Source organism: Dendrobium catenatum, unplaced genomic scaffold (genome assembly GCF_001605985.2).
Source record: "Dendrobium catenatum unplaced genomic scaffold, ASM160598v2 fragScaff_scaffold_1381, whole genome shotgun sequence".
In the NCBI taxonomy this organism is placed as follows: Eukaryota; Viridiplantae; Streptophyta; class Magnoliopsida; order Asparagales; family Orchidaceae; genus Dendrobium; species Dendrobium catenatum.
Window position 1 is genome coordinate 309,353 of NW_021319843.1, and position 22,191 is coordinate 331,543.

At 35.1% G+C, this 22,191-nt stretch overlaps 1 protein-coding gene across 5 annotated transcripts in view; it reads right to left on the reverse strand.

Annotated features, from left to right (window-relative positions):
* Window positions 1-22,191, reverse strand: part of LOC110098883 — a 41,694-nt gene that overhangs the window by 1,852 nt on the left and 17,651 nt on the right. For 3 of the 5 annotated variants that reach the window (XM_020825828.2, XM_028699744.1, XM_028699745.1), the window contains 7 exons: window positions 18,203-18,316; window positions 16,475-16,589; window positions 16,179-16,369; window positions 15,983-16,099; window positions 4,160-4,255; window positions 3,548-3,786; window positions 2,240-2,279 (listed from right to left, as the gene is read on the reverse strand). In XM_020825828.2, the coding sequence (XP_020681487.1) occupies window positions 2,240-2,279; window positions 3,548-3,786; window positions 4,160-4,255; window positions 15,983-16,099; window positions 16,179-16,369; window positions 16,475-16,589; window positions 18,203-18,316 (912 nt within the window). The remainder of the gene's footprint in view (window positions 1-2,239; window positions 2,280-3,547; window positions 3,787-4,159; window positions 4,256-15,982; window positions 16,100-16,178; window positions 16,370-16,474; window positions 16,590-18,202; window positions 18,317-22,191) is intronic. The other 2 variants (XM_020825829.2, XM_028699747.1) reach the window with 1 other exon arrangement.

Genomic DNA, 22,191 nt, shown 5'->3' on the forward strand with positions numbered 1-22,191 from the left:
TTCAGCGATGGGGAATTGGATTTCTACAACCAATTCATATCAAAGTGGTATCACAACATTGTCCTGGGCAAAAATAAAGGACTTCCTTGCTAATTTCTACTGGCATTTTTCTCTCCATATTATTGAATTTGGTTGTTTGAGCACCAAATCTGTTGTTTTTTTGCCGTTTTTTGGTTCCTATGGCAAGAAGAAAGATAGAAGCGTTGGAGGGGAGATTGAACAAATAAAACTTGAAATTTCAAATCTCCAAACCCAAATTTTAAATTGCAAAAGTCATTGCAGTTGTCCACGAGAAGATCGATGAAAAATTTTTCATCCTGGAGGAGATGTTGAAGAAATTGCTCGAGCGACGAACCAAAACATCTCCAACAGAGGTGAGGGAATCCGCCAACAACCAATGAAGTGGGGAAAATCCTAAGCCAATAAGCCGAAGGGAAGATCAGGAGGTGGAGATTTTGGAGGGAGTAGAAAAAAGGCCTCCCCTAGAGCCTATTCCTAGGGAGGAGTCGGGTAGAGAGTGTGTGGAGAGATGTGAGGGGGTTGGGCATGAGCGGAAAGGTGTTGAATTTGAAAGGAGTAGGCTGAATTTGAAAGACGAGGGCTTGATAATGATAAAAGGAGTGTTGAGGTTGAAAGGAGAGGGGCTAAATATGATCAAAGGGGTGCTGAATTTGAAGGGAAAATATGGGCTTGTTATGAAAGGTTTGGATACAAGCGGAGAATGGATGATTGGCACAATTGGGTGGAACCACCCCATTGGGGAATGGGAAACTTTGGAGGAAGCAGGGGTGACGAAGGAGATCTGTGGGTGTGGAAGCTCAAGATGCCTATTTTTGAGGGAGATGATGCCCATGGGTGAACATACAAGGTGAAAAGGTAGGTAGGTTAACTGAGAAGGGGAGACAAATGACAGTCGAGATGTGCTTGGAGGGAAAAGCTCTAGCATGTTACCAGTGGAAGGATACGAGGACCCATACGGACATAAAGGGAGTTTAAAGACTAGTTGGAATGTTTCTGAACCAACAAGGGAGGAGACTTCTATGAGCAGTTCTTCGCCCTAACGTAGGAGGGGACAGTTGTGGGGTACTGTGAGCAGTTTGAGCACTTGGCCAGCTGACTTGACTGACTTCCGAAGGTATTGGAAGGGAACTTTATGAAAGGGCTCAAATAAGAGATAAGAGCGGCAGTTAGAGTGATGAGGCCTCATGATTTGGTAGAGGCTATGGAACTGCCCAGCTAGTGGAGGATCAGATGTACCTGGAGAGAGGGGCTAGAGGCAGCAGCTAAGGAGGTTCGTACAGGACGACCACTACCTTTTTGGGATCCAAAGAGCCAACATCTGGTACTCTTAAAGAGACCCAAAAGAGAAGACTATAGGAGAAAGACCATGGGAAAACTTCAAGAAACTCACATAGACGGAGCTACAGGAGAAGAGGGCGAAGGGGTTGTGCTTTAGATGTGAGGAGAGGTATACACCGAGGCACAGGTGTAAGGACCGAACTCTTCATATTCTCACTGTTTGTGATAATGAGGAACTTGAGGAAGGAGTAGTCTTTCCACCTTGCCGACAAGGTAGGTCTTTAGGATGGGGGTAGTGTTAGACGCTGAACAGGCTTCCACCTATGAGGAAGAACAACGTTTTGCTTGTTTAGGCGGAATATGCACCTGTTTAATTGAGGTGGGACCCAACAATCCAACAACAATTAAGAAGAATTTAAAGAGGGGATTAGGTGGAAAATTCAAATTATGAGGGCTGTTTTGGCATTAACTATATTTTGTATACTTTAAATATATTGTTTAACCTATGGTTAGGTTTTATCTTATATTTACTGAAATTTAGAGTATTCTTAGAGAGTTTTGGGTTCTCGCCGCCAGCTAGAGATTTGTGAGAGTCGGATCCTCCTCTACAATTGAGGATCCATTGTATCTTGTTCGTTTTCTTCCCAATTTCATAAATTGAAGAGAGTTTTCTTCCCAATTTCATAAATTGAAGAGAGTTTTCTTCCGTTATCTTTCTACAAATCTCCTTGAAGATTGTATTTGGATTGCTGAAATTCAATTTCAGCCATGAGGAATTGAATTTCTGCAATCACTTCCTATCTAATTATTAAAATATTGAGTTCAGCTCCCTCTTGGATCATATCATTGCCCTAAAATAATAATACTCATCAATTTTCCTAATAAAATGTAGAAGCAACATTAATAAAAATTCCTACAAGCCATGTCTGCAGTATCATACCTGCTCCTTCAGAAGAAGTATCTCCTCTTTGTGCCCAGTGCTGCATTTCAGAACAGAAAACTCATATAACATATGTAGATTATATCTATGAATAATCATTCTAAAAAAAACAATATACCATATTATATTAATCCATTCATCCAATTCATAAAAGTTTTAATAAATTACATCTTGGTCGCTTGTGGTCCATTACGTCAAAATATTACTGTTTGGGCCCTTTATTTGACATGTTTCCTGCAAGTACTTTTATCTACCAAAAAGACAAATTTGCCCTTTACGAATAATCTTCGGTCTTCCCTTGTGTAATTCCATTGTTCACTTTTGCATTTTAACTCTATTTCACACTAGAAAATCATTTGACACCCATTTCATTTTATTCTGACTAGTCATCTGAAGGTGAAGCTAAAAATCTCCATAGTCCGCTCTTATCATCCTAAAGATGGGTGGAGGCGAAGGACCGACTCAAACCTATGAAAATGGAGAAATTATTCTGTGTGGAGTCCGGACGGGAAGAACCGTCCAGATTGCTGTGTATTACTGATTATTTGCTAAGTTTTTTATAAATACTCAGCAAATACGCAGTAAATCAACAAATACTCACAAAATACTCAACGAATACTCACAAATTACTCAACAAATACTCACAAAATACTTAGTAATACTCACAAATGAGTATTTGCTAAGTATTTACTGAGTATTTGCAAATACGCAGCAAATACTGAGTAAATACGCAACAAATCCGGATCTCTTCGTCTGGACTCCACACAGAATAATTTCTCATGAAAATGAGGGGGAATTGGTGCGAGTAAATGACTAATTGAATGAGATCTACAAAGGTTGATCATTCAATCAACTTTATTGAAGTGAGGAGGAAAGAATAGAAGATCAAATTAAGTACTTGTCTAAAAAGAGCATAGCTACACTCACCAAACAAATCTACACAAAAATTCATTTGGGGTGCACTTTTTTCAGCGGCTCAATCAAATGGGAAGAGTGTCATGTACTTTTACTTGGAGAGAATTTTTTTGGTCCACTTAATCAAGTGATGACATGACATGAGTTTTTAAGTCAAAATTTTTGGGGAGTATAGCATTTATCATATAAAAATATTGATAAAAGAGGACACATCAAAACAATTCATAGTGTAATTTTGGTGTTTTAGGAAAATAAATGGAAATAGTAGAGTCGACATAAACAATACCTAATTCAAACCTAAGACTTCAGATGTAACATACATGTTAAAATTTAATGCAAGTGGTCAAATAGAAAAAAAAAACGTAAAACAGAACATACTATTTTTCCACTAACCTAATACCTCCACCGCCCGCTGGCCCATTTGTGTAAAGAGCCATAAACTCCTGAGCAAAGTGAATGGCTTGCTCTTTCAGCTTAAATAAGCCATCCATACGAAGCCTTACTTCCATTAATTGCTCCGATGAAGAAATTCTTGTACTACTGTTGGCTGCTTTTAGGCTGTCATAGCCAATAATGTAGGAAATAATGGAATCTTTGATACCGGGATACTTTTCATCCACCCATGACCTAACCTGAATAAGAATGTTAAGTACTGTTAGCCAACATAATAAGATGAATTCAATCCACAAAGATATACCAGGAACGATTATCTGGCCATTAATGAAAAATTCAGTAATCATTGTGATCTTATGAATAAAATTGTATTTTTTTGAAATAAATCCTATTAAGACTTCGTTTGGGGCGGCTTTTTTATTGCTTTCTAAAGGAGTTTTTTAGTACAAAATTTTTTAAAACTATAAATTTTTGTACTAGTAAACAGGTTTAGAAAGCAATAAGAAAGCTGTCCCAAACAAAGCCTAACTTGCAGAGACAGCTTTTCCAGAAAATAAAGATATCACAACTTTTTAATACTAAATGAAGATAACATGAATCAAGTTTACTAACTAGAAAATCTGCCGCCTCAGCACGCAATAGACATTTATATCCTCCATAAGATATCTCTCCCCAGCCTTTCCATCCACATTCCTGGAAATCATCAAACTTAACATGTCAGTTACACATTTATCTTGACAAAAAACAAGAATGCCAATGATCCTTTAATTGTCCCTAGTTCAACGTAAAACAAAGAAGTGAGCACCCGAGTCATTCTTAAAAGTGTCTTCTATCCATCTCTTTTTTTATCCAGGAAAAGAGCATCGGCATCAAAACTCAAATTCAATTAGCATTTTGATAGGAAACACTTGAAGATTTCAAGTAAATTCTATCAATTTCAGAAAGTCAACAAGAAAACTCTTCCACGCTCCAAAAGAAAATCAGAAAAACAGTAATTTTATTGCAAGAATCAAATAGAATGCAAGAAACAACAAGATACAATTGATCCTCTATTCGAGAGAAGGATCGATCTCTCCCAATCTCTAGACGAATATAGAGCCCAAAACCTAAAACTAAGAGATCTCAAATTCAGCCCCAATTCAAGATGCCCTAACCCTAGAAAAACAAACTATTTATGCATACAAAAATCAAAAGGAAATCCCTAAACAGTCCCTACATTCAAATTTTCCTCCCAAAACCCTCAAAAATCCTTCCTAAAATGTTTGGTTGGCTCTTGCGGTCCGAACGAACTACCAAAGAGGTGGAAATTTTCCGCCTCTGTTGCGCAGGGCCGATACCGTGTCAACTGGGTGGACCAGTCTAACACATTTCTTCACAATTCTCTCAGTTTTAAATAATTATTAATTTATTATACCTACTTCGGGAGCAAAAAACTGCAGCATGAATACAAAATTTCCACAGAAGAACACAATAAAATTGCTGACCAAGAGTATTTTCATTAATATCGATAAACATATATGAAGAGAATTGAAAACATACTACAAAAAAGTCTCCACAAGCCAAACTGCTGATCAGAAAAATTGCCTGAGCAGTAAAATTGAAGTTAAACAGGAAGAAACTTTATTCAGATTGATAGGAATGATAATGTTAAGATGAGTGTGATAAAATTAAAAAGGATAAATTGAAAAGGCTATGGTTCTTGAGCACCAAAAGCACCCAAATGGATGGCGGATTATTACATTAAGGTTAGTGGGAAGCAGCTCTACCCAACAAGGAAGGTTTGTTGCTGGGTTGTAGACTGTGGATAGTTAATAGCTTGTTATTTTCAAGAATGTTTGTTACATTGAGCTAAAGAACCGTAAATAACAAGATGCGTTATAAATAAATCCATCTCTGATTCCTTAATCTTCCAATTTTCTTTTCTTCCTCTCTCTAAAACTCTTTCCTTCAGTTCTGGAGCATGACCAAATTTGAACTGCCCTTGAGTTGGCTTGGCACCTCAAGAGAGATAGGAGTGGCGAGTATTGAAGATAAGATTGTGGAAAATAGAGTTGAATTGTTTGGGCAAGTACACAGAGGGAAGAAGATGCATATATAGAATTGGTGGATAGAAATGACGAAGAAATACTAGAAAGGAATTTGGTTAGTGCAAAATAGACTTAAATTGTTTGGGAAAGTACAAGGGTGAAATTGAATTGAGTTTGAGCAAGCCGACCTAAACTCAAAATTAAGTATTTTGATTTTGACTCAAGCCAATTTTGAGTTGAGCCAACAATATTTGATTTTGAGTCAAATTTTGAGTAATATGAGTAAGCCTATAATTCTATACAATATTTTTTTATCACAAATCTTGTTTAACATTTATATAAAAGTATTCCAAATATACATATAAGAAAGTATAACAAAATATACTAAATATAAATGCATGAATATGTATGCATATATCATTTAAGAAGTTACATCTTCGCATTGAAGTAGAGTGATTTTGATGTCAAATCAATTAAAATTTGAGCAATTGTCGTGTGATTTTCAGTTTTGAACATAATTACCAAACCTATAAAAGTACAATAGGAGTAAAAGATGACTGATATGACAAGTTAATGAAATTGATGTGAAAGAATCTGAAAGAAAAATGGGTAGATTAACTTAACAGGATAAATGGAGAACAAGAACCATTAATCCAATCCCCAATGGATGAGATAAGGCTAATGTTGATGATAATCGCAGTGGTAAACTAAACAATTGAAACAAATAGCAGTATGGCACCCTGTTAACAAACAATGACTTTTTTTCTATGTAAAAACCCGAAAATACTATTTTAGGTCGTCGCACACTTTTCAAAACGCCGCGACGAGTTTTAAATGAAATTTTCGAGGTTAACGGAATTTAATGAAAATAATTTTAGAAATTCTCTTACGAAATTCTGATCGTTTTGGTATATAACACTTATACCTAATTTAGCCTATTTTAGGAATTAAAAATGTTTGAAGCTTAAAAATACCAACTTTACCCCTAATCTAATAAAAGGCCAAATTTACTTAAGTGAGGGTATATGAGTAATTAGCAAACCCCAATTCCTCTTATTAGCAAAACTGAACCCTTCCCTATTCATTTTCACGTGAAATAGAGTGGTACAAACAAAGAGAGGCGGACGGTCCTGCGGATGGCGGCTTCCGCGAGGGATCTCCGGCGAAACTTTTAGGTCAAATCGAAGAGGGCGACGAGAGGAACACTCATATACGATTATTTTAGAACGAAACTTCCTAAATCTCAAGTTATTTGATATCGAAAAATCTAGGATTTTTCCAAATTTCGATTTTCTTTCGCAATTTCTTTATAAAATCTTTAAGAAATGTTTAGGGGATTATTTTAGCAATGAAAAAGAAGTGAATTGAGGAATTTTTTTTAGATTTAAATGTTAGGGTTTTGACGAAAACTTTAATTCCTTAGTGATGTTTTTACAAAAATTATTCCTAAGGATATTAGGAATGTTTTGAAAGCATGAAATTGAATTTTTGATAAAAATTTACTTTTTATAATTTCCATAATTAGTTAAATCCGAAAATTAATTAAGTATTTATTAAATATTGTTTAGGAATAATGTTAGAATAGAGTTTTGAGCAAAAATTTAAGATTTAGGGATTTCTAAAATTTAGATTTTAAATTAAATCCAAAAATGCATATTAATTTAATTAAATATTCATTTAGTTTTGTATGAAATGATTAAGGGAAAATAAAGATTTAGACTTAAGAATATGATAATTAGTTTTATGACACGTATCTTTTGTAAATCTTTCTTAGGTAGTGATTATTGAAGGGTGGAGTGGAAGACTTGTGTCGAAGCGACGTGTCGTATTTGGTTTGAGGTAGGTACTCATGTTTTTGATAAAAATTTCATGATTTTGTTCCGTTCTAGTATTTTAATGCAAACGATTGAAAAAGTTTCTTATGACCTGAATTCATGACTTTTCATTTTTATGACAATATGAATATTCAAGACTATTATTTCATGAATTTAAAAAGCTTCAAAATATGTTGAGATTAAATGTTTTATGTGTTGCACATGATTTTCATACTTGTTTTTCCATGTACATTAGTTGATCAGTTTGTAACATTTGAGTTTGAAGTTTATTAGTGGCTCTTTCATATATTTTGGGATGATATTTATGTTCTGACCTTAAGTTTTAAATGAAAATATGTTATGTATTATGCTCTTCCGTACGACCGACTGTTCCCGCCCAGATATAATCGGGCTAGCCGGCTCGGGTCGTGACATTCTACACTTGGGCTTGTTTGGTAATTTTATGTTAGTTGGGTTGTTTGGTACAAAATAGAATCGCTGCTACTCTTATTTGGTACAAAATAGAGTCATCGGTACTCCTATAGGGCTGGATAAGCTGGCGTACAAGTGTGTTTCCCATGGTTATAAGGCTATGCAGGAGGCGCACATGCATTATATGCATTAAAGCGCTTTTCACTGTACGTTTCACACTCAAATCAACACTATGATACGCGAGTTTTTTAAAATTAAAAGAAATTAAAAAGCTCCACAAAATGAACCTTTAATTTTTTCAACAGAGTCAACAATTTTTCACTTGCAGCAGGACATCAGTATTGTGACTGGATGCAAAGATCCCGTGACAACTTAATACTACTGACTGGAAAAGAGATATAACACTAAAATTATCCCGTGACAGCTTGCCCAATCACAGCCAACAGGCCATGGAGCCTACCTACCTTGCAACTCAAGCTTACTTGCCTCTTCCTACTAGGCGATACAAAGCTCCAACATAGGTCACTATTGATTTGGGAATGTTAGCCAACAACAACCTTCTTTATTCAAGACTCGCTAACGAACTCACTTGCACCTACTCACCCATAAGCACTCGGCACTATTGAACTGACCTGGAAATAAACAATCAAGATCCAGAGAAGCAATCTCACATCTAGTTAGCCAAAGTGTTGCACGTGTCTAAGGTAATTTGTGTTAAGAGACATTAAATCATGTATTTTCGTTGCATTTATTGATGTAGCCTATCTCATAGCCGTCGAATCCCTATAAATAATGGGTGAAGAGGAAAAATTAGGATTTTTTTTGCACTTTTATTACATATTCTTGAGTTAGCGGATTCCTTCTCATAGAACTCTCTCTCCCCAACCTCCATATGTTTTCAGGTCATACTGTTAAACTGGTCCATTGGACCGGTCTAGTCGGACCGACTGGACCGGCCTACACGAACAGAGGCGGATTACCGACTGGACCGGCCTACACGAATAGAGGCGGATTTCTCCACCTCTTGTATGCGCCAAACGCACGCATAGCGTGTGTGAGCCATTTTAGGAAGGATTTTTTGGGGATTTAAGAGGGAAATTTGAATGTAGGGACTATTTAGGGATTTCCTTTTGATTTATATGCATTAAATAGTTTGTTTTCCTAGGGTTATGGCATCTTGAATTTGGCTGAAATTTAAGATCTCCTAGATTTAGGTTTTCTTTGGGCTCTAGCGGCGTCTAGAGATATGGGAGAGATCGATCCTCCTCTCGAATAGAAGATCAATTGTATCTTGTTGTTTTTCTCCTTCTACTAGTGAATTTCAAGTGTTTTTTCCTCAAAATTTCTAATAAAATTACTGGTTTTTATTGTTTTCCATTGGAGTTGTGGAATGTTTTTGCTGTTTTTACCAATAGTGTTAGGTTTTACTTGAAATATTTAAGTACTTCCTATCACATTGGTATCAGAGTGCTTTTTTGAGCGGAAAAATAAGATGTCTTGATTGTTTTGCAATTGGAGCCTAGATCCAACTAATGACAACAAAGAAGATGGAAGCATTGGAAGGCGAAATGGAGCAATTTCAAACCGGCTTGGAGAAGTTCTCTCATGGGGAGAAAAATTTTCATATATGGAAAACCGTATGGAAAATTGATTTAGAAGGGTGGAGGAGATGTTTGAAGGCTCTTGGAGATGCAAACAAATACTTCATTGGTGGTTCCGATGGCTAACCCTAATCAAGATTTGACTAGGAATCCCTTTGCCAAATCGAAGGGAAAGGAGATCGGACAAGAGAAGTCTGACGAGGGGAGTTTCTTTCATCAAGAGTCACCTCTTGTGGCTCCGATAATGGGTGGATCAGGGTTTCTGGATAAGGGGACCACAAAGATGAAATCTTTTGATGGAGGCGATAGGGCGGCCGACCACTATGAGAGGAATTTTGGGCAAAGGGAGCCACTCATCAGAGGAGGGGGTCAAGAGCCACCTCCTAGGGCTTCGATAAGGAGCGAAATAGGGTTAGCTGATGGGAGGACAACAGGAAGGGCATTTCGTAGTGAAGGTGGTGGGGTGGTCGACCACTATGGGAGGTATTTCGGGCAAGGGGAGTGGACGACTGAAGGAGGGGGACGGGCCGAACTATGGGGATCGGGTCATGTGAGGCGAAGAAAAAGAAGGGGGGATTTCCACCCTCGATACATGGGGGAAATATGGAGAGATCACGACAATTGTTATACTGGAGGAGGAAGAAGATATTGGGGTGGTAGTGATCCTAGGATGAAGAAGTTGAGGACGCTATTATTGGAAAGGGAGGATGCTTATGGGTGGGTGTACCAGGTGGAGATGTATCTCAAGGTGAATGGGGTGACGGAGGAGGAGAGACTGGCGATAGCGGCCCTATGTTTGGAAGGAAAAACTTTAGCTTGGTTCCAGTGGAAGATAACATGGCCACTAATAGAGCAACTGTAGAAAGCTATTAACAGCGTCCCATCCTTCACCCTTGAGAACAAGGTGGATCTTCGGGAGAGTATTGTTAGACCGGTCTATTGGACTGGTTCAGTCGGTCCTACACGAACAGAGGCGGATTTCTCCGCCTCCTGCACGCCCCGTGAGCCATTTAAGGAAGAATTTTTGAGGGATTTGAGAGGAAAATTTGAATGTAGGGACTATTTAGGGATTTCCTTTTGATTTGTATTCATTAAATAGTTTGTTTTCCTAGAGTTAGGGCATCTTGAATTTAGTTGAAATTTGAGATCTCCTAAATTTAGGTTTTCTTTAGGCTCTAGCAGCGTCTAGAGATTTGGGAGAGATCGATACTCCTCTTGAATAGAGGATCAATTGTATCTTGTTGTTTTTCTCCTTCTACAAGTGAATTACAAGTGTTTTTCGTCAGATTTTCCAATAAAATTATTGGTTTTTATTGTTTTCCATTGAAGTTGTGGACTATTTTTGTTGTTTTTGCCAATAGTGTTGAATTTTACTTGAAATATTCAAGTACTTCCTATCACATACACACAGAGTTTACTTATTAGTAAGATCTGGTATCACCCATAAACAAATTTGGATTCAACAAACATGATGATTTTGCTAAGTCTAATAAATTTTTATAGGATCACATCTTTAAAGAAAAATCAAGATATTTTTAATAAAGAATGTTTAATATTTATTTAAGTGCATAGATATTAACTTTCATGTATCATATTTGCTTTTGGTGAATGTTAACCAAATTAAATAATAATAGGTAAATATATCAATTCTAAGTAATTTATAATATCAATGATAATAATATTAGATTAAAATAAGCAAATGGAAGGTCCTATCATATGAGATAGCTAAGCAAACTATAATAACTTGCATAAGAAGAGGCAAAAGTTCTGACAAGATGAGCCTAGTTTCGAGAAGCATTTGATTCTGACTCTTAATACTGGAAAGTCTAAATGGTTCATCCTATATTGAGGGGCCATGAATAAATTCAATGCTAAATTCTATCAATATTTATTATCGCTAACATATTGGGTAACGATCTAATAATATAAAGGTGTCAAGATCTATATATGTCACGACCTTGCCCGGATGTTCGATTTAATGAGGCGGAAACTAAAAGTCAGACTGTATGATGAATTTAGCACAATTCATAAACAATACAACATACAATTTCCTCATTAACAGAAGAGCCACTATTTCATAATTTCCTTGAATACTTAACAATTATATAAATCATATATTATCAGTTTTCAGTTGCACGCTGTCTTCTATAGACGTACTATTCTCTTTCAGCCATTTTCAAATTCTTTGGAGACTTACCAGAAAGATTAATAGGATGAGTTGAGTTTACAGTTTAAACTCAGTGGATAATCATTGACAATTATAAAACAGTAAAAATAAATATATCAATATAATACATACAACTTTCTCTCTTAATATCAAATCGATACACATACATTTTTTTATGCATTATAAACCTTATAATACCACATAAAATCTTTTCTTAGTATTTAATCATAACCATCCATTTCTTTTTTAACATTTCTTTAAATAGATTTGACATTCAATTCTTTAGAATATTTATTTCCCTATTTCCATTTATAGAATAGCACCATCTAAATGTACCAATTGAGGTATAACCATTTTCATTTTCATTTACTTTTCTTTTTCTTTTTTAATGTGCACGGATACGTTGTTTCTCCAGTTAATACCATACGGGGTGAACTCTTGTAATTTGCAATACATTTTTCTTGTTATATTTATATATGTTTTATTTCTATACATATATATAACTTTTGTCATTCATTTGTTTTCCATTTTTCACTTTCCATTAAATCATTATTTATACATTTACATATTTCATATCTTATATACCATAATTAATATCTTTCACTTTAATAAAACTTTCAAACGTTTATAACATATAAAATTTATCATAAGACTTTAAAATCATGAGATATATATAGCCTCAACAGTTGTAATTTATGCAAATAATCAAATATTTAAAATATTGTATGCATAAAATAAATCATGAAAGTATATAATTTACCCACTTTGATCTTTCAAATCTTCGATCATTATCTCAACCTAAAAAGATACACAATAAAGAAATTTTACATATTGTTAACTTTTAAAAAAAATTTATAACATCTATCAAATGAATTCTTACCTCAGCCTCAATTTCCTTTCTTGTTGAATTCTTAAAGAACTCAACTCCTACAACTTGATTTCTTTCCTTCTAAATTCCAAAAATTAAACAATATAAATTTTTCAAAAAAAAATTAAAACTAAATCTAAGTAAAATTATTATATGATAGGAATTTTACTTACAACAAGGGGATTTTCCCAAATCCCAAAACTTTTCTCTTTCCCTCTCGAAATCTCTTCCCCTTACTTCCAAATCTGATGGGGACATCAGTTTGTGGAAGGTTTATCAGAGGCGTGGCCGCCGTTCTACGGCCACGATCGAGTCTTTGTACTTTTGAGTTATTTATGTTATTTTCTTATTTATGTATTTTTCTATTTTTAGTGTCGTGTATTTGTTTTCCAGTTGTACCGTTTTAGTGGGAGATGTCGTATGTAAGCCCGGAGAGCAATTTTGTCTTTTATTTTCATGAGTCCCGTGTACTTGGCTATTTATAGCCTCATGTTTTATTTTTTAAGAGAATAAATGATTATTTATGAACTTTGTTTTCTTGCTTAGAGTTCTTGAGAAAGCTTGGGAGATTGGAGAGAAATTCCTAGGAGAGGGAGATTTGTGCAATACCCACCAACCTAAATAAGTCGGGTTCGTGGTTCTATCATCTATCTTCTTCTCCTTTCCTTCCCCTTCACCTAGCCGCCGACTTTTCCTCTCACCCAAGCCATATTCACCCCTCCTGACCACCCCATTCAGCTCCACGGCCAAACCCCACCCAACCAACCCCACTTCCCCTCTTCCAAAACCGGCGGACACCTAATCCTAGCCAACGGCCTCACTTGGATTTCCCCTCCCTCCTTTTCTTCCTTTATTTCCTATTATGAATTGAACATATTTGGAATTAACTTTGAATTCAAATCCAAGTGATTTGAAATTCAAAATATTTCCTAATATACCAAATCTATTTTAGGAAAGTCTTTAAAATTCAATCAAATCAATTTATAATTGATTGGGATTTAAAATTGTCTTTCCTAATTTATGTATCCCAAACTAGCAAGCAATAATTAATTGCTCAAATCCTTTTCCCCAATACTGCCGCCGGCCCCCTCCCCCTTTTGGCTTGGATTAGGAAACTTTTCCTAAATCCCACTCTCTTTTTCTTTAGAAAGATTTCCAATCTCATGATAGCCGAATTTTTCAAAGTCCAAGTATTTAATTGCTTTCCTAAAACCTGACATTAGGATTAGGAAATAAATCTCTAATCCTCCCCATCTCCACATACCGCTGGCCCCTTACTGGATTTTTCCTAAAGTCTTTCCATGATGCATTGCCTCTCTTTGGGAAGAATTTGAAATCCTTCCTCCTGCTGCTGGCCGAATTTTCCCAAGGCCCCCACCTTGGATTTCCTCTCTCTCAAATTCCCTCTCCCTCATTAACTCCCCATTTGAGTCCTAAGCCTATATTTTCCCTCCACTACCTCTATTTTCTCAAGAGAGAAATTTGAAATTTCCCTCAGGTTTTAGAACAAAATCTGAAATTGTTCTCAGATTTTGGAAAGGAGATTTGTCACCTAGCACCTATGAATGGAGGATCCAGAGACTAAATACGGTTTAACCTTCGACGAGGATGGTTTCACGGATATTCTTCAGTCAACTTTCTTTGACGTTAATAAGAGAATTGACCACACCGTCGAAGACTATCTCGAGCATATTATGGACACTTTAGTGAAAGCAATCGACAAGCATTTTGATGGCGTTGAGTGGAGGATCTCCACCGCTCCGTGATGAAGGTTCTCTTTTCCCCTTTCAATATATTTCCTAAGTCTAACCATATCTTGTGCTTGATTGTAGTCACGAAGGACGATCCTCCCTGCTTCTGCTAAGCCTAGTAAACGTAGGGTTTTGCGTGTGCCTTTATGCTTATTAATTTTCATTGTTAGATTAGGGATTGTATTGAAACTACTATTACGGCATAACGTTGTTTACTAATTTCTTTTGAAAGTTTCCAAATCCCTGGTTATGTGATTTAGCCTAAGCGGGCATAACCCCTTTCTCGTTTTATTTCGTTGTTTTGTAATTGCTACTAGTTGTCTTCACTGTTGCTCTAATCAAAGAGTTGTGCAAATCCTTACAAAAACATTGCATTCGTACCTAGTCCTGCATCAAAATCACTTTCTCTTCCTTTAATAAAATATCATTTGCTTTAGATGAAATAAAGCGACAAAATTTTTTATACAAAATTGGAAAGAAAAATCAACAACCTTCTTCCCTCTTTCCCTCTTTCCCTCGGTCGTTCCTCTCGTTCGTTGAAATTTCTTCCAAATTTATCACTTCTTTAGTGGTAGAAATGAAAAGGAATCGTTAATTCTTATCCTTGAAGGCAACTGTTTGCTAAAATTGGAAAAACGAAACTCACATCACACTCTCACACGAAATCCCCCATCCGCCCCTTCGGTTTCAAGAATGCCTGCTCCGTTTTGTGAATGCTTGCTCGCGATTTTTAATAGAGGGAACGGCCGGTTCAACTGAACCGGCCAGATGAACCGGTGTTTACAATATAAGAATTACATAACATTTCAAGAAAATTAGTGATTAATAATGAAAATGAAAAATGAAAGTAACAAGGAACTTCATACCAATAATTGATCAGTAGTGTGCACCTCATGATTGAACCTTTGATAAATGCACTTCATGATTTTATCGATACTCTTGCTCCTTGATTAAAATTATGTATTTTATTTATTTAAATATCAAAGCAAGTTTTCTTTAAATTTATTGTTGCACTAAACTAGCTATATCCATAATCAGAAGAGCTCACGTTAGTTCAAGGAATTAGGATGCATATTACTAATATTATTGAATGTCATATTAGAACTATTCATCTCATTGACCATTTAGCTCATCAAATCTTACTAAAATTACTTTCAAAAAGCAAAAAGAATTGAGGGATCATAGACAAGTGACCCAACTTATCCTGTACCCAAATATTATGGATCGATGAGCATATTTGAAACGTAATATATATATATATATAAAGATCTTTGATATATATAAATTTTTCTTAAAAATATTAGAAACTCCGAAGTCTATTTTAAAGATTTAAATTATGCATACTTCCATATCATTTAGTATGATAAATCTATTAAAAGATGAGATATATTTTGTGAGAATTTAATCAAACTAATTTTTACTCACTCGATCCTGATTAGTAAAGTCAGGATGGTTATTGATAGGAAATGCATCCATCTAGATTGTCCACCTCTATTACGCCTTATTGTTGACTTGAGAAGGGTCGAAATTGGGCGTGACAGCATAAATACGAGTCATATATTGGAATGAAAGGCAAGACATCCATGCACAATTTTATTTGTAAGTAGAGTAGACTAAATGTTGAATAAAGTAACTTTAGAAATAAAAATAAAAGGAAAAAATAATTGTCTTTTCCATTCCTGCAGCCTTTCAGAATACTTTCAACGGAAGTAACTCTCATGCTAAAGCTAAGATACCAAAAAGGTAAAAAATTCATGATTTTAGGAGCAACTTACTGATGGAGTCAGTCGCAGAAGTTTTTCAGGGTATCGAATAGTAGATGGTTTAGTTCCATCACAACAAACTCGATCATCTGACAAGGAGCAGAAATAAACATCCCGCAAATCAATAACCTGTAAAGTTTATATTTACAGTTGACATATGGCTCTGAGAGTAAACACTTAATGGTTGAAAGCTTTTGATCTCACTCACCACATCAGGAGTAATGTATGAACTTGGATCCCAAACCTCATAAAGTAGCTGCTCAGCACAAGTACTAAGATTCAGAACACCTCCACTGCCATCAGCTTTTGCAACATATACTTCTCCGCCATAACCAATTTCAGCAAATGGAAGAGATAAATCTAAAAGTTGCTCAAAAGAAATTTCTCGGTGAATGTCTCCTGCCAAAAGTGAGTATTATATAGCGTTCCGTAAAACTGCAAAATGAACCATAATAGTAGCAGTCAATAATATAATATCTTTAGCAATCAGGCATAATATAATACCTGGATGAATAAAATATCCTCCTGTAAGCTGACAGCCACACTCTAGGAGATGGCCAGCTAGGGTCCCTTGGGCTAATTGATTGAAGTCATTCCAATCCCAACCTAGTTCGTACACCTAACAATGACGTAAATATGTCCAAATTTGAAAGCGAAGAAAACACCTTGAGCATGCTTCCTATATAATAAGAACAGAATGTTCAGATCTAATTCCGGTTGCATAATATATAGCAGAACATATATCATACTTTTGTTGTAGGGTAAATTTAATCTATGATAAAACCAAAGATTTGCAGCTCCAATAAAGCTCAGATGGATTCTCCATTGAAGATAACAGCTCCCTCAAAAATTTTTAGCACTAGAAAAAGATGTTATAAGAAAAAAAATTAATAAGTTTCAGAGATTTTAATAAGTTATAGAAGCATATGCAGAAACTGAAGAGGAGTATAGGCGGTCTTTCCACACTTGACTTTGCTAGGGAGGATCCCCAGTCGTGCCATTTCCGTTTGGAGCCAATTCTTATCATTTGGTGTACATAGATAAATCCACATTTAACAAGATTTCAAGTAAATGGCCTATAACAAATCGGCAGGTAATTTTAGCACCAGCTCTTTAAAAGTAAGTTCCATACAGGATCTTTGACTGGTAAAATATTCCATATGTCATACACAGCATTTCATTTGATTAAATTCTCAGTAAAATTACAAATACATTGTGTTAAAATTAAAGCAATATTATTTCTTGGTTGATATAACCTGCATTGCACAGAATCTGAATAGTATTGCATAGGATCCAGATGCGACAACAACTAGGGTTCTGCCTCGATAGTACCATGATCCGAGGTACTTGTTTGAAACCATTATAGTACTTTTTTAAATACATTTGGAGTTCATAGTTGCTCTTTCAGTGTATTGGAAATAATTTGTTGTTAGAAATTTTAATGAATGAAAACTTTAAATAAATCGTTTGACAGCCAGTTCCAGCCTCATTAATTCAAGCCTCCAGAGCAGGTCATGACATCAAGGATTTCATCAAAGATAGCTGAGGAATTCCACAAAATTTGACCCCTTCTTTTAAAAAATAAGATTAAAATGTGTATTTAACTCATGCATAAAAAATTGCTCATGCGTCTTAAATTTCGTGCAGTCACTTCGTGCATGCATGAATTTTATGTTTCATCTTCATGCAACAACTAAAGCAATATGAGTGTTTTGACATTACAGGTGCGTCGGTGCAATTTGTTTTGTAAAAAGGCAACATTTTAGTGACATTTGCATAGCGTCATGTCCGTTAGATGTTTTCATCACGTCCAATCATATTGAGCATGGGAGGTGCTTCATCGGTGATTTTGATGCTCCAAACACATGAACATAGTCCATTTTGCGAACCAGCAATGTTTTACTGATTTTGATCACAAAGATATTTTAACCTGATGAACAACATCACATTAGTTAGCCACTGTCCTCGTCGTATTAGCTCGAATGGATCGCAAGACACATAAAAAAACCAATAATGGGCTTTATCCAAACTAAAACACAATTTTATTCTGTGTGCTTGACCTTTCTTTGTGTTTGGTTAAGATTTGTCATATTTTAAAGTCAAGTTTTTATTCCATGAATGATGTCCTTTTACCCCCATAGAAATGATATGCAAAACTACAAGACGAATGTTTCAATTAATTAATTGAAAAATAGCCAAATTAAATTGAAGCAAATGCCTCATTTATCATACCATCGGAGCCAAGAACAGTGCGGCATCAGCAACTCTTGAAGTAATTATAAGATCTGGCTCGTATCTCTCTAGGCATTGAACAATGGGAGCTGCTCCTAGATATGTACTCATACCCTTCAAAGATTCAAAAAACAATGTCACTTTGAAATTCCTTATTAAAAATGAAATAATTAGCTAGCATCTTAAGAATTAAAATGTGTAAATAGAGATTAATACAAGTGATATACAAAAAGAGCAAAAATTATCCTTCTGAAAAACAAAAGCCATAAATTTTCCGGCAAAAGAAAGTGAGGATCCAAGGTGGAAAAGCAACAATAATTCTTGAAGACCCATACACTACCTACTTTAAGTTTTTATGTAAGAGAGAGGACCCATAGTAAGGCACAAAACTTTAGGATTATTGAAAAACAAGTGAAAGTGAAACTTGTTCCAATCTAGGAGAATAAGTCATTTGTAAGTGATGGAGATGCAATAAGTGAATCAGCATGAGATCATATTTGATACCTAGATGATTGAGATGTTAACAAGTGCTAAATCACTTATCGGAAAAAAAATAAAAAAATATTTGATAAATCCGTTTATGTATAATCCTACATGATAAAACCAGCTGAAGCAGACAAGGACATTGTGATGCGGAGCGAGTCACCAACATCAGCCGGTAGCAGTGAATCTGTGCTTTCAGTATTCTTTGATGTATCATGCCAATGTCATTATTTGTTTTAAGTTAATTATATGTGGTTAAAGTGCTCTTTGTTGCATAGGACTAACTCGTTAGCTTTTTTACTTTCTCAATTTGAATATGATATTTTATTATAATTAGTGGATATGGCCATCTAATTCGAATGATGATGATGAAATAAAGTTACGATGGTTATGTTCATTCTTTGGCATCGATTCATAGGATCAATTCCTCACTCCTGCCTCTAATCGTAAGGATCTCCATTTTCACTCTACCTTTGCCTCCCTCTTATTGAGATATTCATTTATTTATTTTCTCATTCTATTCTTTCTCTTTACCTTCTTGATTCTTCCCCTACATCAAAATTCTTATTTTCTCAGCAATCAAGATATCCAAGTTCACCCCAATCTTCACCACCGCAGCCAAACTTGTCACCAATTGGTATTAAACTGGGTTACTAAATACAAGGAGTTTGCCATAAAATTACGAATGACTGTTTTAATTTTAAGTTATCAAGAGATCATAGCAGCTCTAGAATTCCTAAAAATTTTATCTACAACCTTCCCAAAAAACTAATCATATTTTTTTAAGGATTGAAATTCATCCTTGTGGGCTCCGAAAATTCGACCCCGGCATCCGCTCGCTATTTCTTATTCGGCGAGGGAGTTTTAACGAACTAAGTTCCGGGGTAAATTTTGGAAGGCAGATGGGTTTGTAGATAAGACACTACCCAGAGATTTCGCCCTCATTTTGTGAGGACTTTATGATCTGAGTTCTGGTTTCCGTACATTTTTTAAAGTTAACACAAAACTAATCATAAATTTGAAGAAGACTCGCCGAAAGGGACAAACCCTTGATATAAGAGTCAAATGAAAATAGACGCCTTTTTTTCAAGAAGCGATCAATATGGCAGTATGAATAGAAGCCATAAACCAATCGTTCGGAGCTCAAGTATCAACCACTAGGCCAAAATTAGGTTCGCAAATCCAGTATTTTTTAACAAGAAAAAAAATTATAATCAATCAATCAAATGAGTACAAAGTCAAGTTATTGCATGCATTGCTAGGGGAAAAAAGAAAACATAAATGTGCATCATCCAAGATAACTAGAGAACAACCAAGCAAGAGACCATACATCAAAGATAAGTAGATAACTAGATAACAACTAAGCAAGGACCATCTAATAGAAGAGGAGAACCTCAAGAGTTTTCATTTAAGGTGTCTTGCTTGAGGCCGAATAAACATAAAAGAGTGATGATAGATCTTCCTGTTATTCCTACCCCTCATGGAAAAAAAATTAAATCATTTAACCACTTGATCTTCTAAACTGAAAATACTATCATCAGAGTGATCAAATTCCAAATTTGGATCACCAATATCCCTACCAACAGGATAATCATGAGAAGCTAGTACATCTGGAGGATCTGGATCATTAATCATGCATGCTACTGCAATACTAATCATCATATTTGGGCTTGAAGGCTATTTGGGAAGGATTCAAAGTTGGTTCAAAATTTTTTTTGCACGCCAAATCTCAAGAAGATGGAAATACAATTAACGATAGGTTGCGATCATTTGAGCGCTCCCCTATATCCTTATTGTTAGATTAGTAAAAAATGATTTTCGCAACTTCTAGCAAGCATTAAAGCATCTTGTGAATTTGTGATAAAAAAAATTTGCCCGAAATATAATATGATGCCCAATATATATGTTTAGATAGAGAAATAGTATGTGAAAGCAGATAGGAAGTGAGAGAGAGAGAAAGTGAGGTAGAGAAATAGAGTGGGATAGAGAGAGATAGAGAGATAGAGTTGAAATTCTACATTCATTTTTTCTTGTTGTAGCAGATTTACAATTTTTAAATTATTTTTATTATTGTCGCATTCAAACGGGCATCATCCATCACCTTCCACCAGTACGCCTGGTCAGTAGCAACAAACTCAATTAAAAAAAGAAAAAATAAATAAAACAAATTTCAAAATAATTACATTTATAAAATAAAAAAAATTGAATTTGAAATGATAAAAGATTTAAAATTTTCAACTTTTCAATTTTTTGTTTTGATTTAAATTTGAAATTCAAATAGAATTTTGGAATTTGTTGCGAAAATCCTACCTTTTCTTCCCCTTTTAAGCAATCATTGTATCATATCCTCCATATTTCCATCTACACTATCCTGCATAATTCCCTCAACAGATTCCTCCAATATTTTCCATAAAAAGTCTCCAAACTTATCATTTGTTTGAATGTCAAATTGAAATTTGAATTCAAAATTTCATCTTAATGTCCTTTTATTTTTTTTCTCAATGTCTTTCTCCAACAACCTTGCCCAATCAAGCCCAAACAAACTGATTGACCAAACTCAATCCATTTGGGTCAATCTAGCCCAACAATGTGCCCAAGCCAACAAACAAAAAAATCGACTTAAGTCATCCAATACTTCAATTAGATTGGCTCTGTCTAGTAGTGCACATAAAGACTACTTGTGATTGTATTCTTGAGAATCTACGAGATCCCTCTTACAATGATGCTATTCTTCCTATCAGTCAACTTTTCTTGGATCATCACCTCTTCTTCAAGATAGTCACTTTCATCTTCAGGATGGATTTCAGAGTTTTACAGCATAATTGAGGGGATTCAATTTTCCCAATAAATTCAAACTCTCTATAATGGATTTCTTCACAACCGATAAAAATTGATGTAGTGTGTCATTTATGAAAATCGGTCATAAGTGTGTGCTTTTCAATATTGATTAATGCATTAAGTCATCCTCCTTATCATTATGTTGAAAATTAGTTAAAATGTCATTTATCATATAAGACATTTGAATTTTTTTTCATTTTATCTATTCAAGGATAATTTTTTTCATTTTGAACAATGCGTACTAATATAAATGACGGGATCATATAATTTAAATATTTAATGATGGACTCAAAAATGTGGCATTTCTTTGGGACCCTCTCTAGGGATTAATTCTCCTCCCTTTTAGTCGTAAGGCCTTCTTCTTATTTCTCTCTACCTCTTGCCTCCTTCACTTGAAACATTCATCAACTCTTCTTCTCAATCTTTCCTTTCTTTTTACCTACCCAGTTCTTTCTGCATCAGATTTCTCCCTTCTCAAAAATCAAGATATTAAGTCCATCAAAATATTAGTTTTGTTACCCCACAGTCACATTGTCATAGAGATGAGATACAGTTGTTGAAGAAAAAGATAAAAATTACAATATATAATTGTCAGCAGCTTTAGAGGATAAGTTTTCCTCCCATGTGAATTGTCAAGACAACTAGTATGCGATGCAATATGAGCATTT